This window comes from Sinohyriopsis cumingii, chromosome 2 (genome assembly GCF_028554795.1).
Source record: "Sinohyriopsis cumingii isolate HCF-2022 chromosome 2, ASM2855479v2, whole genome shotgun sequence".
NCBI classification, from domain to species: Eukaryota; Metazoa; Mollusca; class Bivalvia; order Unionida; family Unionidae; genus Sinohyriopsis; species Sinohyriopsis cumingii.
Window position 1 is genome coordinate 99,876,858 of NC_142962.1, and position 15,371 is coordinate 99,892,228.

The 15,371-nt window shown below is 37.4% G+C and overlaps 1 protein-coding gene across 1 annotated transcript in view; it reads right to left on the bottom strand.

The window, feature by feature from the left end:
- Nucleotides 1-234: 234 nt before the first annotated feature.
- The window catches only part of LOC149805469 (cytochrome P450 2B4-like), a 35,661-nt gene continuing 20,524 nt past the window's right edge, over nt 235-15,371 (bottom strand). Inside the window, exons 6-8 of the mRNA XM_089950060.1 lie at nt 14,165-14,261; nt 9,717-9,920; nt 235-1,548 (exon numbers count right to left, since the gene is read on the bottom strand). Of these exons, the coding sequence (XP_089806186.1) occupies nt 1,367-1,548; nt 9,717-9,920; nt 14,165-14,261 (483 nt within the window). The 3' untranslated portion in view covers nt 235-1,366. The remainder of the gene's footprint in view (nt 1,549-9,716; nt 9,921-14,164; nt 14,262-15,371) is intronic.

Sequence of the window (15,371 nt, forward strand, 5' to 3'; positions counted from 1 at the left end):
CTGGCAAATGGCATACGGTAAATGCCCACAGACACAGTTCTATGTTCGTTAATGGAGATGGACAACCAGAAGTGAGTCGTCTCTGTATAACTGTGAATTTTTAAAGATCATTTGTTTGATGAGCCACATGTAGTAAACGCAGAGAGAGAATTAAATGTGTGAACAGAGGTGTTTGGGCACGGAAATATTCTGTCTACTTACATCGTATCATGAAGCAGACAAAATAGCAAAGTGTTGTATTCGATTGATTCTATTTAATAATGGTATTACATTCTAGGAAGCACTATAAAATGCATAACTATCTGAATTATCATCACAATTAAACACGCAAATTAATGAATTTTAACTTAGAAATATGTCTAGAAACATTACAAATATACATTATGAATTTTTCTTATTCAGTTAGCTGAAAATATCCATTGGTAAATGCCCCGTCCACAAAATGTCCATCCTCACATTGAAAGGTGTGATCGGAATAGTGCATTCCAGGAGAACTTGTTAAGGGTTTTGGATCCAACTGTTCACTGCTGCAATTTTATTGGCACCTTTTAACGGCTGATATTTCAATTGTTATTTCTCTGCTGCATACCTTTCGTTTTCACACTGGTCTCCTTGAGCGGTGCAGACATTCAAATCAGGAACAAATATACCATCATCATCAGCATTATTATATACAAAACAATAACAGCGATAACGACATCAATAATAATAATAATAATAATAATGACTTTAAGTATGAAGAGACGAACAATGTGCCACGCCTTTCACATGAATCACCCCACATCTAGACAATGAATCGAAATTCCAAAACAGGTTGCTAACATCGATAATAACTCACAAATTAAGATAATTCCCAATCACATCTTAAAGTCTGAGGTCTCTTTCTCAAAGAGTTGGGGGGGGGGGGAGGGGGGAGGGTCTGAGCTACATTACTGACATACGCGCTTACACATGTATGTCTGGATGGGAAGAATAATGTAATCCCTGCCATTTTTTTTATGAAAAAGAGCAATAAGTGTAATAAACACTAGATGAGCATTTAAAAAATAATCAATATATTATGTTGTATAAACTGCTGCACATATATATTCTCGATGAATGATGTACAACGGGAAGACTGATCTACTTGAAAAACAAACTCCCGAGAAAAGAATTTTCCAAACACTTTGTCGTATTGCAGGACAATACACGCGCTGAAACTACTGATGCCACAATTTATTCGTTAACAAAAAATAGTACAGTCTTTTGCTTAGTCATACCATTAATTAAATCAATCTGTCCATAGTACTTAAATACACTTCCATCTAAGTCAGATTCGTCATGTGTGAACATTAACTGTCACCAGACTGTAGCATGTTGCCAGTCCTTAGTTTGGCACGGCACAAACTTGGTAGGGATGTGGCTGGCACGTGAGACCTTTATGAAACCTTTCTACCGAAGGCGTCGGACACCCTGGTGGAATCTTGAATGTAAACCGCTGCAGCAAAGTGCCCAGGAATAAGAATAGTTCTGTCGTTGCTAGGGGTTTTCCAGGACAGGACCTAAGGCCTGAAATTGAAATCGAAGTCACACACAATGCCACTATCAGATAAACAATGCACATGTTATAGAACTCATCTAGCATACTTTAAACGAAGGGTCTCAAACTCAAAACACCCCGAGGGCTGCATGAGGTCATTGTCGATGGCCCAAGGGCTGCACCACCTTTGCTATCTCACATGACACCTTGTGATGCCAATCATTTTGCGGTCCACCGGATACGGCTTAGCGGGCCGCGAGTTTGAGACCCCTGCTTTTCCTTACAAGATTATGAGCATGGGATAACTGATTAAAAATGTAATTGTATAGTTTATCAATACTGAAGTAAGTGGAACCATAAGCACAATAGACGTGAAGGAATCGTTCACTTGGGCTGATCTACGGCACTAACAAATATACATGCCAACCATCCTGTATTTGAAATATAGGTTTAATATCCCGGAAGCCTCACTGACCGTGAAGCCTTACCAACCTTTTATATCTATGTACTGTAGTATGGATCTACATACATATCGTACAGCCTCGAGTTTCCATGCAATTTATACTATTATGTCACGTCACGTACTGTAATAGGGATATACATACATATCGCACAGCCTCGAGTTTCCATGCAATCTATACTACTATATGTCACGTCACGTACTGTAACAGGGATCTACATACATATCGTACAGCCTCGAGTTTCCATGCAATCTATACTATTATGTCACGTCACGTACTGTAACAGGGATCTACATACATATCGTACAGCCTCGAGTTTCCATGCCATCTATACTACTATGTGTCGTCAATTTGTTTTCCAACTAACACAAATAACCTATAACAATAATTTCAAAACTAAATGTTCGCGATGCAGACTGAACGTACGAATCTCTGTCATTTTATAATGTATCCCAGTGCAAGCTTCAAGACAAAGGATTCGTCAATGAAAGAGGTATAAGACATAAGATTCACGATGACGTACCGGAAAATCTAAATACCCGTTTCAAATGCCTGTCTAGGAGTCTTTGTAAAATGGTGGGGATATAACAAGTGAAATCTCCTCTGATTGTAATTTGGTGGAACCAAGGATTACGACACCGTCGTTCATTTTGCTCAAATGCCAGTCTTTCAGAACTTAGAACTTCAGGTAAAGTTATTATGAGAAACTGTATAGTTTGAGAAAAGAACAAAATCTTCTTCTTCTTCCACCATGCACCCTTTATTCAAGTATGATGGCTTGAAGCGAAAGATTACTGCAGTACTAGCTATGAAAAATTCTTACGTAATATTTAATAAATCCTGAACAATAGCATATTTGCTAACCAAGTTTCCGATAACCCCCTATCTACACCTTGGTGGATCCTAGCGACATCGATTGGATTTCATGTGTTGCCTCCCTTAGTATGCAATTCCAACTAGCTAATAGCGTGGTGCATGGTACATCGGCCGAATACGGTGCTGGCAAGTGACCGAAAATGGATACTTTGTAAGTTTAATATCGAAAGTATGACTATGTACCAGAAGGAAGCCATCACAGGTCGATTTGGGTAAAAGGTATTGGTGCAAACACGGACCGGCACTGGAAAAGTGCTTGTTTATCAGTCCATTCAAATTGTGTGCTCCCCTTTTCTCGATCACGCAGGAAGAGTGTTCAAATTTGAGCAACTTTAGTTTGATTGGATTGCTTGCTGCCGTATCCAATGAAATTCACAGACCCGAAGCACATAAACATCTACTCGATATGCCAAGGTGTAGATAGAGTTAATGGAACCTTGGCTAGCGAAGATGGAAAAATAGGTCACAACTATATATTTTTTGTCTGTGACGCAAATTCATCCAAATATATACCGTTCAAGATTTCATGAAAAGGTGTCTAAATAAGTGCATAGGCTTGATTTTAAGCGACCTTCAATAAACCTGAAAAGTTTATTATAGAGACCTCCTATTTGTGTCCGTCACGTCATTGCCCCAATATGCTTTATTAGTATAAGCATTGTGGTGTGGTAAAAACTGAAAGCGTAATTAAAGACTCACCTGTTTCTACCCTTTGAGTGAACATGGGAACAGAGATATGAATATCGCCATTATATGCCGATGTCACCAAATAAATCAGGACTTACCCCGCCACAAAACCTGCCCCAAAATTAACATCAATAATTCGAAATCTCCACTCGAAACCAAATCATCCAAAATTGCAGTGCACCAAGACACACGACACTCCAACACCCAGACATACAAAAAAAAAAAAAAAAGAAAAGTCTAACCCCCCAAAAAAACTCAAAACTAAATAAGCCAGGAAATGAAAAGCATCCCCAAAATTCAAACAGCCAGAAAAATCATCAGAATAAGAAAACACACAGTAATAAAACACCAGATTCATCGAAAGTAAAATACATAATTTCAATCATAACGATCCAAAAAAGACAGAACAACCAAAAAATCCCACTAAGCCAATCACTGGCAAGGGAAAACTACCCTTAAAAGGCCCAGCAAAACAACAACACCCCACCCCACACACAGTCCAGGCAAATGAAATCAACAAAAACAAAGAATCGCTGATTCAAAGGGAAAGAAACTATAACAACAGATCAAGAACTACACAAGGGAGCAGCCCAGTGATAAAAACAATATTAACCAAACTAGCTCTAAACCCCAACCAATCTAAACTCAGGTCTCTAAACCTAAATATAAATATCACCCCAAAGAACTAACTATTCTGATCCCTAATAAAGAAACAAACATGTGAGGGATCCGAGAAAAAATCATTTCCAATGAGCTTCTCAGAAACTACTGAGGAAACTTCAAATTAGTACACACCAAGCAAAATTACATTAAAGTGTTCTGCCTCAAAACAAGTGACCAAATATGCCGAAATCAATCCAATCGAGTCAAACAGAATTAATATCACGCGAAACAACTCTACCCGTAAATCAACGAGCTTTCAGGAAACAAACCTGCGCTAATAAAAACAAATATCGAAATAAAAATTGAGATGACACCGAAGGAGTAATTAAGGACCTGGGAAGTAAGGGGCTTTTGAAATAGAAAAAGGAAATCGGCTTGAAAACAAAAATGGGGAAAAATCAACAGCGGTATTGCTGCAGTTCCCCCGCCAACAATAGTTCAATTCTCAAACAGCGTTCGATACAAACTACATGAATAAAATAATAACGTTAGGTCATGCGAGAAATACAAACGATGGGGACATTTCTGGAACAGATGTAGATTCCAACCCAAATATGATAGATATGTGGGCTTTCATTCAGAAAAATGAAAATAGGAAGGCCAAATGCAGCGCAACACAAAGTCAAAGATCAGGAAATTAGTACCAAAATTATCCAATGTAGTCCCACCTTCCCATCTGGTCAAGACAGAGACCAACAATAAATAATACCAGAACTTAATACAAATAGGAAACCATCGGATACACTTAACTCCCTCAAATAAAACAAAGCAACATACTCCAGAAACAAATAAAGAACAAAAAGACATAAACCATAAACCAAACGATACAAAATGCACTAACAATAACAATTGCACAGAAAACACTCAGACCTCAACAATTAGCTGACCAAACCTCGAGCCGAACAAAGTAATATCAGTTATTCAACTACTCGAGTTTATCCAGGACATAATCGAGAGGGTCATTAAACACCCCGTAGACAACCAATTACCCGTCGATATCGTATACTCCCTGATATAATCTTTAGTATAAATATTGATTCGTGCCCAGGGAATCCAAACACTAAGGGATACTTCAAACAAAATTAATAATTAAACCCTAGAACCTAAAATGAAGTCCAAAAAGCATCATTCGAATTTTACATTGGAATTGCTGGGAAATATATCGAAATAGCCCTGAATTAACTCACAAAACACAGCAGAAGCAAAACAAAACCGGACATCATATGCCTCTAGGTGACGCACTTTAAAAAAAAAAAATCAGCACACATATAAAAATCCTGGCAATTCATCATGCTATTCAACGCACATACCTCAGGGGAAAAAAAGCCGGCTGGCAAATTTTATCAGCAACCACATCTTGAGTGCGTTTCTTGGGGGCGTAAGCCCCTCTAAAGACTAGGAATCAAAGAATTTCAAACAATTCAAATTAAAACGTACAATAGAGAAATAACATTAATCAATATATAAGACCCAGGCGGGGATACAATCACGCAAACCAAAAATTAAATAAATATTTGCTGATAAGTTAGGAGTAATTTAATGCATGAGGCGATTTAAATGTCCATAACGAACAATAGGGAGGGACGAACCTAGACAGGAGAGGGAGAAATGTTGAAGTGTGGGTCACTTCATCCAACATCATTGTACTATACAATGGATCATGTACCAGAATAAATCCCGAAAAGGTATAATTAACAGCAATTACGGAATGGGAAGTTGATTAAACAAATATTCAAGGAAGTGACCACTTTCCGATATTTATCAATCTACACCTGACAATAAACACAGCTAAATCATCAAACATTCCAAAGATGATGATTTGATAAGGTAGACTGGGAGATGCTTTGCTATATTTGTGATAGTTTGAATACCGATCAGCTGTACGATGACAATATAAAAGAATTCAGCCAAAACAGTTAAAGATCTGTTCTCGACAGCTGAGTGGTGCATCCTCAAAAACAGGAAGGATCAAGCGATCAGTGTATTGATGGAATAACGACTATAAACTAGCCATTAATCGGAAAATAGAGGCCTTACATAGAATTAGACACACTGAAGAATCGAGCACTTTCTTGATTATAAAGAAAAAGAAAAACTAGCAATAAAAACGTCGTTCTCATCGCTAAATCAAAATCATGGAGAATCTTCTGTTCATCATTAAACCGAAGACCAGCTCCAAACAAGAATGGACCCAATCTAAGAAAATAATGTGGAACAAAACACGTACACAAAACCAAAACTCTCCAGACTGACAACAAATAAAGAAAAAGCTGACAAAATGGCAAGTCATTATTCCAGTATGAGCAGTAACACAAACATTCCATCATATTTGAAATACACCGGGGCCGGGTGGAACCAGAATTCCCCTATGCGATCGCAGACAGGGGAACCATTCAAGATCATTAAACACAGACTTCACGATACATGAATAGACAAAGGTGCTTAGCCACAAAAAAAGATACATCCACAGGAGAAAATTCATTGGGGTATGAGATCTATGAAAACTCCCCAGGAAAATTGGAACTGGCGATTTTGAATCTGCTGAATGCGATCTGGAGTTCGGGAGAAATGCCAACAAATTGGAAACATGCAATGGTAATCACGATCAATGAAACCCGGCAATAATCCGGCAGGTACATATTCAAATAGACCCATCTCATTTACGAACAGTATATGCAAATTAATGGAAGCAATGATTAATAAATGGTCGAGACACTATCTGAAAAGCAAATAATTTACTATCCCAAAATCAAAGCGGTTTGCACAATAAAAGGTCAGCTATAGATCAACTTGTACGATTGGAGTCAAGCTTCAAATTAGCTTTCAATGGTAACAAGAAATGCTATATAAATCTAACAGCAGATTTCCTTGGTATAAAAAAGCTTATTATCTTATATGGACAAAAGGATTGATTGGAAAACTAAATACCTACAGGATAACAGATCATATTCACATTCCTGACCGGTCGGGAAATTCAAGCTAGAATAGGCGACCAACTTTCAGACGTACACGAGCTCGCAAACGAAACTCCTCAGGGCAGTGTACTTATTCCCACTCTTGTTTAATATCATAATAAATGACCTGGAACGGTCTACAGACCAATCCCTTCTGGACCTGGACGACGGTGGAATCTAGAAAGCAGGTAAACCATCCAGTGAAACTGGTGGTCGAGGTGAAGCCGGACTAAATAGGATTGGGAAATGGGTTGATGGATGGAGCTTCAGATTAGGTCCGGGATACTAACGGGGTACTTGTCACCACTAAAAGTAAAATTCGTATAAATCCTAAATTATAACTCAACAATATCTCAATTAAATTTGAAAAATAAACGCCGAATTCCTGCAGATACTATTTAATGAGCACCTTTCATGCGACAATCACATATCTTAGCTAGTGAGAAGAATCATTGTAAGGTTGAATAAACTGACCCCAAACTAGTAAAATTATAACATGGTTAAAATCCGAAGCCCAACCACACAAAGCGGTCAATATAATTCAATGAAACATAAGGCTCAGTTAAACAAGTGCACTTATATCATCTCATGACCAAAGCTTGCAAAAACAAATAGATGATATAAGGTGGTTACAAACACTAACCATAAGGCCCAGCCACACAATGTGTCAGTGATTGAACAAACTCGTAAACTAACGTAAAAGGTTACCCATCGACGAGAATTTAATTAGGACGCCGTGCGTACATGATACAATTTTACATGACCGAATGGCCGAACATGATTTCAATTTAAGATACAAAGACATATAATGCAGAGTGTATTAAACATAGATACAACGAACATGATATACCCAGAAACAACAAACATAACATCTCCTCCCAATACCTCTAAAACAGGACCCTTTCTATATCGGACAGTCAGTTCTCCATGTCAAAGAGACGATCTAGAGTCAGCGAAGTTGGATGACAATCAAACATGGACAAATCAGATACAGATAAATAAATGACACAAAACATAACCTCCCCCCAAATAAGAAATACTTTTATAAACAAGACCCCCTCCATAAAGGGCGGTCAGTTGGCTTTGTGAAAGAGGCGACAAAGAGCCAACAAACTTGACTGTCATTCAAAACCGGAAAGTAAATTTAAGGAATGGGAAATATGGGAGTGTATACACAACTTCAGGGCAGATTAGCTAAAATAAAATAAAACATTATTTCCCCAAGGCATGTATAGTACATCCAGTTTTCAATATTACCTTGCCCTTTATTCTTTTTCCTATACCTCTTCATATTAAATGTTATCCATCACTCTGTTTAATATAACTCTCTAACTCCTCATCTACATGACGCAAATAACATGAATAAGTTGACTTAAACCTCCTGCCACATAATATTCTCCAAAAGCTCTCTTTCTCTCTCAAATCGGTGATGGCGCTCGGTGAAAAGTCTAAGGAGTATTCGACAAGCTCAATCCGAGCCTAAAACTTCAACACTATAAGGTGGTCATAAGTCGAGACCATCAGGCCCTGCGCGCACAATATGGCATTGATTAGATCACTTTAAGATTATAAGGTTGTTCTAAGTCCAGACCATTAGAGCCAGACACCACAATGCATTACCTGATTTGAAATTGCCAATATCGAAATAACGGAATTTGCATAAGCACCAATGAATTGAAGAAACGCCTTCCAAACAATATTAGACAGTATAAGGTGGTTAATAAACCCAGACTATCAGGCCTAGCTGTACAAGGTGGCAATGGCAAGATTCAACTGAAGAAAAAAAAACAAGAATAAAATAAAGGTGCATATGCTTGCAAAATCAGGATACCCTAATAGGTATTTTGGACTGAACCAAATCTATTAAATCCTTCTATACTTCCTAACCTTGATTAATCATTACCAGCCATAAGAAGAGTTTCTTTTTATATTCAACATTGCTGAAACTATTAGATAAGGAAGAAGACAACATTTAACTTTGGCAACTCAAAGCGAAATTTCAACCCTGGACCACTTGAAGCCCTCGAGCGGTGATGTCGAAGCGCACATCTCATGCCTCCCCGGCTTCGCCTTGAGTCTTTCGAACATGAGTTATTAAGAAGTGTGCCGTACACAAACAAAAGCCTCAAACGGGTACATGCACCCATTTGACTGGTAACTGACCCGACGTACATGGCCGAATGGCCACTCACGCTGTAAATTTAAGATCTGTCGAAGAGTGCAGGGAGTAAGTCAGTCGGTTGGCAAGTAGAACTAGAAGGCTTCATATGGAATTATATGTGTAAAAGAACAACCCTCTCGTTTGTCTAATTTCACAAGCGGAGCTCAGTTACATCAAAATAGGCGCTATGGGTCTCAGTCCAAACAATGTGAATGCGTAATACCCGCACTTCAAGAGCACATATATTAAAAAAAAAACGGTTTGAAGATTAAAAGTAAATTTCTTGATAATAAATATATGTCACCAAGACAAGTAATGTTTGTCCCCTTAGTTAAGCCCCTTGTCGATAGGCTAGTCCTTCAGCAATCAAGATAGAGTTAAGAAGACTAGTTTACCTAATGAGAATGGAACAAAAAATTCTTTTTTCTTCTTGCCCTCCTCCTTTAGGAATCTCTCGGGGTAGAATTCGTCTGGCTTTTTCCAAATGTTAGGATCACTAAGGACTGAGTTGACGTGGAAAATAACGGTGGAATCCTTGGGAATAGTATACCCTTCAAACTGTGTATCCTTTAGTACTGTATGTGGGACACCAAGAGGGACTGCAATGAACAAAAAAAAATTTGCTTTAAAGATGCGTTTGCCATCAGGTGCAGTATAGAACTGCTAGGAAATTCACATTGAATAGACAAGGGATGTTGGAAATATCTATCGGATAGGTTAAAAAGACTGGTCCCTAGTCCTTTCGGCTTCTAAGCTGTCTTAACTGTTTCGGTCAGGTAAATTATAAGTAGCTAAGAAAAGGCAGATGGAGGATTAGAAAAAAATGGGTGCTTGAGAAAACTAAGTCTATTAGAAACTATTTGGAAATAAATATTGATGTAAGAACGACAGTATGGCTGTTTATATTAATGTCCGGTGAATAACTTGTCCATATCGCGGGTGCGTACGTTCCGTCTTTATCGTAATCTTATGTAAATAAATTGATTCAAACATTATCGACGTACGAATGCATGGACATTGCACTGTTATATGTTTTGTCGTCTGCTTTCAGATGTGGCACGTACTATATGTGCACCGTCATTTTTTTCCCACGGATGCAATATATATACTTTGAATCGTGTCATCATATTCAATACTGGAACTTCCACCTTTTTTAAATCAAAGTTTGCCTCTGTTTTGACGTCACTCGTGCGGTTTTTAACTCTTTCATTCTTGTGATTCAAGAATCTTTTTCACTGGGAGAATATCAAAGACATCAAGATATTTTGATTTGGCTTGTGCGTTTTTTTTAAAAAATCCTATCACACTCCATTTTCTGTATAATCGATTGTATTTCTTCGTTTTTATTAATATTTTTCTTACCTCTTGTGCGCACGTTTTTCATTGCTGTACTCAGACCATTTTGTTGACAAGGTAAGCTTATTGTTAGAACATCAATATCGGCCATACAGGAAACAGTAGGACTATTCACTTCAACCTTCTTGTCATAATCTAAGGCTGATCTGGTCCGTATTGTTTAACTTTTCTGAGTTGTACAAATATTTATTTTATATCTAACTGATTCTTGTTGAGAAACATGGAACAGAGCATAACGGAACTGAACTGTACCCCTTGGACGTTGTTTGTTTTGTTCATGAGTAATCTGCTCGGATAAGATGAAAGATTTTTGACCATGTTAGCAAGTACCAGTTGTGTCCTCCTTTCCATCGGTTTGCGCCAAGAGCTTGATGGGAAGACATTTAGCTTTTATCGATTCCGACGTTTATGTCAGAATGCAGGGCATCTTACATAACGTATTCGCTTTTTCAAAGTTAACTGATTTAACCAGTGAGACGTGAAGGGGGATGTCAAAGTGATGTAATCACCCTGATTTTGACAATACGATTGACTTGTAAGATAACTGTAGTTCTAGCCATATGGGATTAGCATTGGAGTTAGGATAGCAAGTGTGGCTATCCTGAGCAGATGTAATTTCTTATTTTCCTGATGAACATTGAACATGTACTAATACTAAGAATTGTTTTCTTCTTCTTCAGTTTCTTAGAATGACTGGTATTATATCCATGTTTTGAAATTATAGCTGAATTAGTTTATAAGTTCTTAATGCAACAAACTATTAAAATATTTGATTAGCAAAATAATGAGTTGATATCAATGTTGAAAATCAGTCGAAACATTTTCGTAACAAATGGAAAGATCTTCAATTCTTGTGATGACCCTATTATGTAAAGATGCAAAAAAATAAGTATATGTATTATGTGATTCCCATTCAAAAATACACGTATACATTCAAGCTGTAGATAAGTGACTCGCGGCCGTGCCTAATGGACCGGTGAAGTTTGCAGCTTTCCCGTTTACCAAATCAGTTTAAAACCCAAATGTGCCTCAAGATTTAATAGCTCTGTCCGCGAGACCAACAATAGTCTTGCTCGAAAGGGTAAGCATTATTAATAAGCCATTTACAAAACGCACAACGATGACATTAGGAAGAAATATACAGTTTGATTCAGTATAAAACAAATAATTATGTGATATTCTCTAGGTCGTTAGTTCTTAAGTTTCTTAAAAAAAGTTCCATGATTGGCTAAGTAACAGCAGTTACCACAGAGTTTGTGCATTCATAAATACGGGTTTGTATTTCTGAATTGAATTAAATTTCAGATCATAGCTCAGAAAAATCTAACCTTGGAGTCACTTTTGCTTTAGACCGAAAGCAATTTGAAAAAAAACTTCATTTATTTATTTATTTTTATTTGTATTTTAATTATATCTACTTTTGTTTTCAGATATTGTTTCCTGCATTTCACAAACCAAACCTCATCAATTTTATATAGTGCGTTTGATCTATTGTCTGTTTTGATTGAAAGTCATATCATTTTGTCAAACGTCCTCTGCCACTGCAAAAGTACTCACAACCTAATCATTAGCAGATAACATCTTATAGTCAAAATATTTTGTTTCTAAGCTCATCTGTTATGAATTATTATTAATTGTTCATTCATTTTTCAATTATTTTCTATTAAGTTTTTAATTTAATAGCAAATAACTGAAACATGTTTAAATAATGACGATTTTAATTAGTACATGATTTATGGTGGCATAATAATAGTCGCCATTAGGCCTGAATCACCGACAAGCCACCAGTGCACCTGTGAGGAAATATAGTCAGAATTATTTCATCTTTGCTTTTAATTTTCTTGCTGGCTATGGGTTATGTAAGGTTTGTGACCAACAACTGATGGCCGGTTAGGTGTTTATTCAGAAATTAGACGGTTGAGTCGGCTAGTCGCTTCAAAAGAAATTAGGCTCGTTGTATCGCTAATAAGGCCAGATTTAGGTGCTCACAGTTACGTGTGAACAGTTTTGTGTCAAGCGTGCTGACCATTAAATAAGGAGTAACAGCCAAACGGAATTAGAGGAGTTTAAAAGTCTACCAGTGGTAGAATTAAATATCTCAGACAGACAAGGGGACAATTAAATATCTAGCCCTACCTGTGTAATATTAACCAGTGGTTTCCTGACGCTGAAAGGAGCAGAGGATACAAGAAAGTATCAAAAGGTATTCTGGGGCTAAAAGACCAATCCGAGCGAGATACTCGTAAAAAGATGAAGAGGAACTGAAATGGGAATAAATAGAAAGCTTTCACAGGTAGGAAATATATCAGCCGAATATTTGTGTTGATTTGTTTAGATAGGAATTTGATTGATTGTGTATTATAACGTATATCTATTTTAGTAGTACATGGAACATAACATATCATATAATCATTAGAGAATATTACATCATAGTGTATTTTTTAATCTATTAGAAAATTGAAATGGGATGTGTATTTGCATTTATCAGTATGTAGATTAAGAATTATGTGAAGTAGACAAAGTCGATTTGTATGCATATGTATGGACGCATTTCTGTGTACATTCTATTATTCGTAGGACACAGACAATGTGAACGATTACCGTAACAACAGTAGACTGCTATGTCAGAATATGACATTTAGACGGTGCGTGTGTTACGCAGCTTTGCAAGTAATATTATCTGCATGTAGAACAAGGCGTGTACAGAATGCGAGACGTCAGTGTGTGAGAAGGGCCTGATAAAGTGTTCGCCATTTGTCTGATGAGAAGTCCATGAGAGAGTGGTAGATTACGAGATGAGTATAGGAAGAACCGGACATACGCTCCCAGGGTACACGTAAGAGACGACACTAAACTCTCAAGAGAGGGAAGGAGGAAGTAAGAGAATTAGTACAGAAGAGTGGAGTACAAAGTGTAGCACAGGAAGGGTGCAGGAGAAATAGAAATAGTACAAGGAATAACACCGGAAGGGTGCAGGAGAAAAAGAAATAGTACAAACAATAGCACTGGAAGGGTGCAGGAGAAAAAGAAATAGGACAAGGAATAGCACAGGAAGGGTGCAGGAGAAAAAAAATAGTATATAAAAATTAAAACCATACACCTGTGGCAAACGGTAATACCGACAATGTTACGAAAGCGTGCCTCAAACGACAATGGATGGATGGATGATCGATATATCAATAATGGAAGATTGTGCAAATTAATCATCTTGAGTCCCTTGAAGTGGTGCAGTGTTCTCAAGTCCATACGATATGTAGGACTTTTGCGTTACATGTTTTAGGGAGTGTCTGCTAAGTAAAAACATAATATATTAATCAAAAAAATATTTGGAAGTACGGACAGTAGTTGAGTTGCATTCAGGCTGCATTTGTATTATCTCGGATTTCTTTTTGTTTAACACATAAAAGCCTGAGGTGGATTTTGGCCTCTGCAAAAAATTACAAAGCATTCCGAATGTTCCATGCTGTGCTGCTCTCTGTGTGTTTACCTATAGAGGCAAGACGTAGAGTTTCTTTTATGGTGGCATCCAAATACTGAAGTTGCTCTTTGTCACTCAGGCTCACTGTTCGCCCAGAACCAATTTTCTGAAAGGTAAAGAGAAGCTGGTAGATTCTGAAATATTTGATGCTGATTTTAAGTTTTTAAACATCAGGTCAGGTTATGAAAAAAATGTGATAGAAGTAGTGTGCTTTGTTAATTTAAGAGCCAACACAAAATACGAAAGAAAACAAACTTGCTGCATCTGTTACGGAAATGTCAACCAATGCAAGTATTTCTACAGTACTTCATGTGGTCTCCTTTCGCTTTTAAATAGCATAACAGTTTTTAGAAATGCGATCTAGCTTTTAATGTTTTCTTTATTAGTATTAATGTTCTTGATTAGTTGATAAATATTTTGCTTGGAATTCCTCCCTTGTAGTTGACCACCGGTAGTTCTTTCCGGGACCTTCCATAACTTGTAATCCTATGTACAAGAGGCATTTAAAACGTTCTGATTATTAGTGCGCTGTACAAAAAAATGAGATATTAGTGAACAGTACGTCAGTGTACCCTCTCAAAACACTCACCAAGCACCTTAACACACTTTCCCAGACTGATTATCTAATTATCAAATGCCATTTTGTATTTATTTTGGTATGTTAATTCTACACTGGAAAACTGTACTTCCAACGGCAAGGTGACATTCAAATCGTTTGCCCCTCAGCAAGTTCGTAGATAACGGGATCCCGTGAAAATTCTAGTGAATATAACCCAAGACTGTATGAAGGATGTTGCCAAGTTTGAATTGTGCTCCTTCTTGAGGTCTGTCATGACGGTGGATTTTATGCGCCGGTACGTTGTCATTGAATAGATTGATACTATGTATGCCGGTGTGTGGAAGGGTGGTTTGGTAGAGTTCCAAAGCATTTTAGCGACACTTTGGAGGCATAAAAATGTATTGTGACTATAGCAGAGGCAGTCACGGATACCTCGGCTAATGGTTGTTGTACAGAATAATGATGAATATAAACCTATGCTGACAGTCCGAACTCACCGTTCAATGCGTGGTCTTCGCTCATTTCCTCCTAACTAAACTTCATTATCTTCTCTTGAGTCGGGTTCAAAATGTAAATCGATGTTTAATCACATATGACAGTCTCCTTTAAAACGTTAATGGTAGCTCTTTCCATATTGAGCGAAGAGCTGTTGAGCTC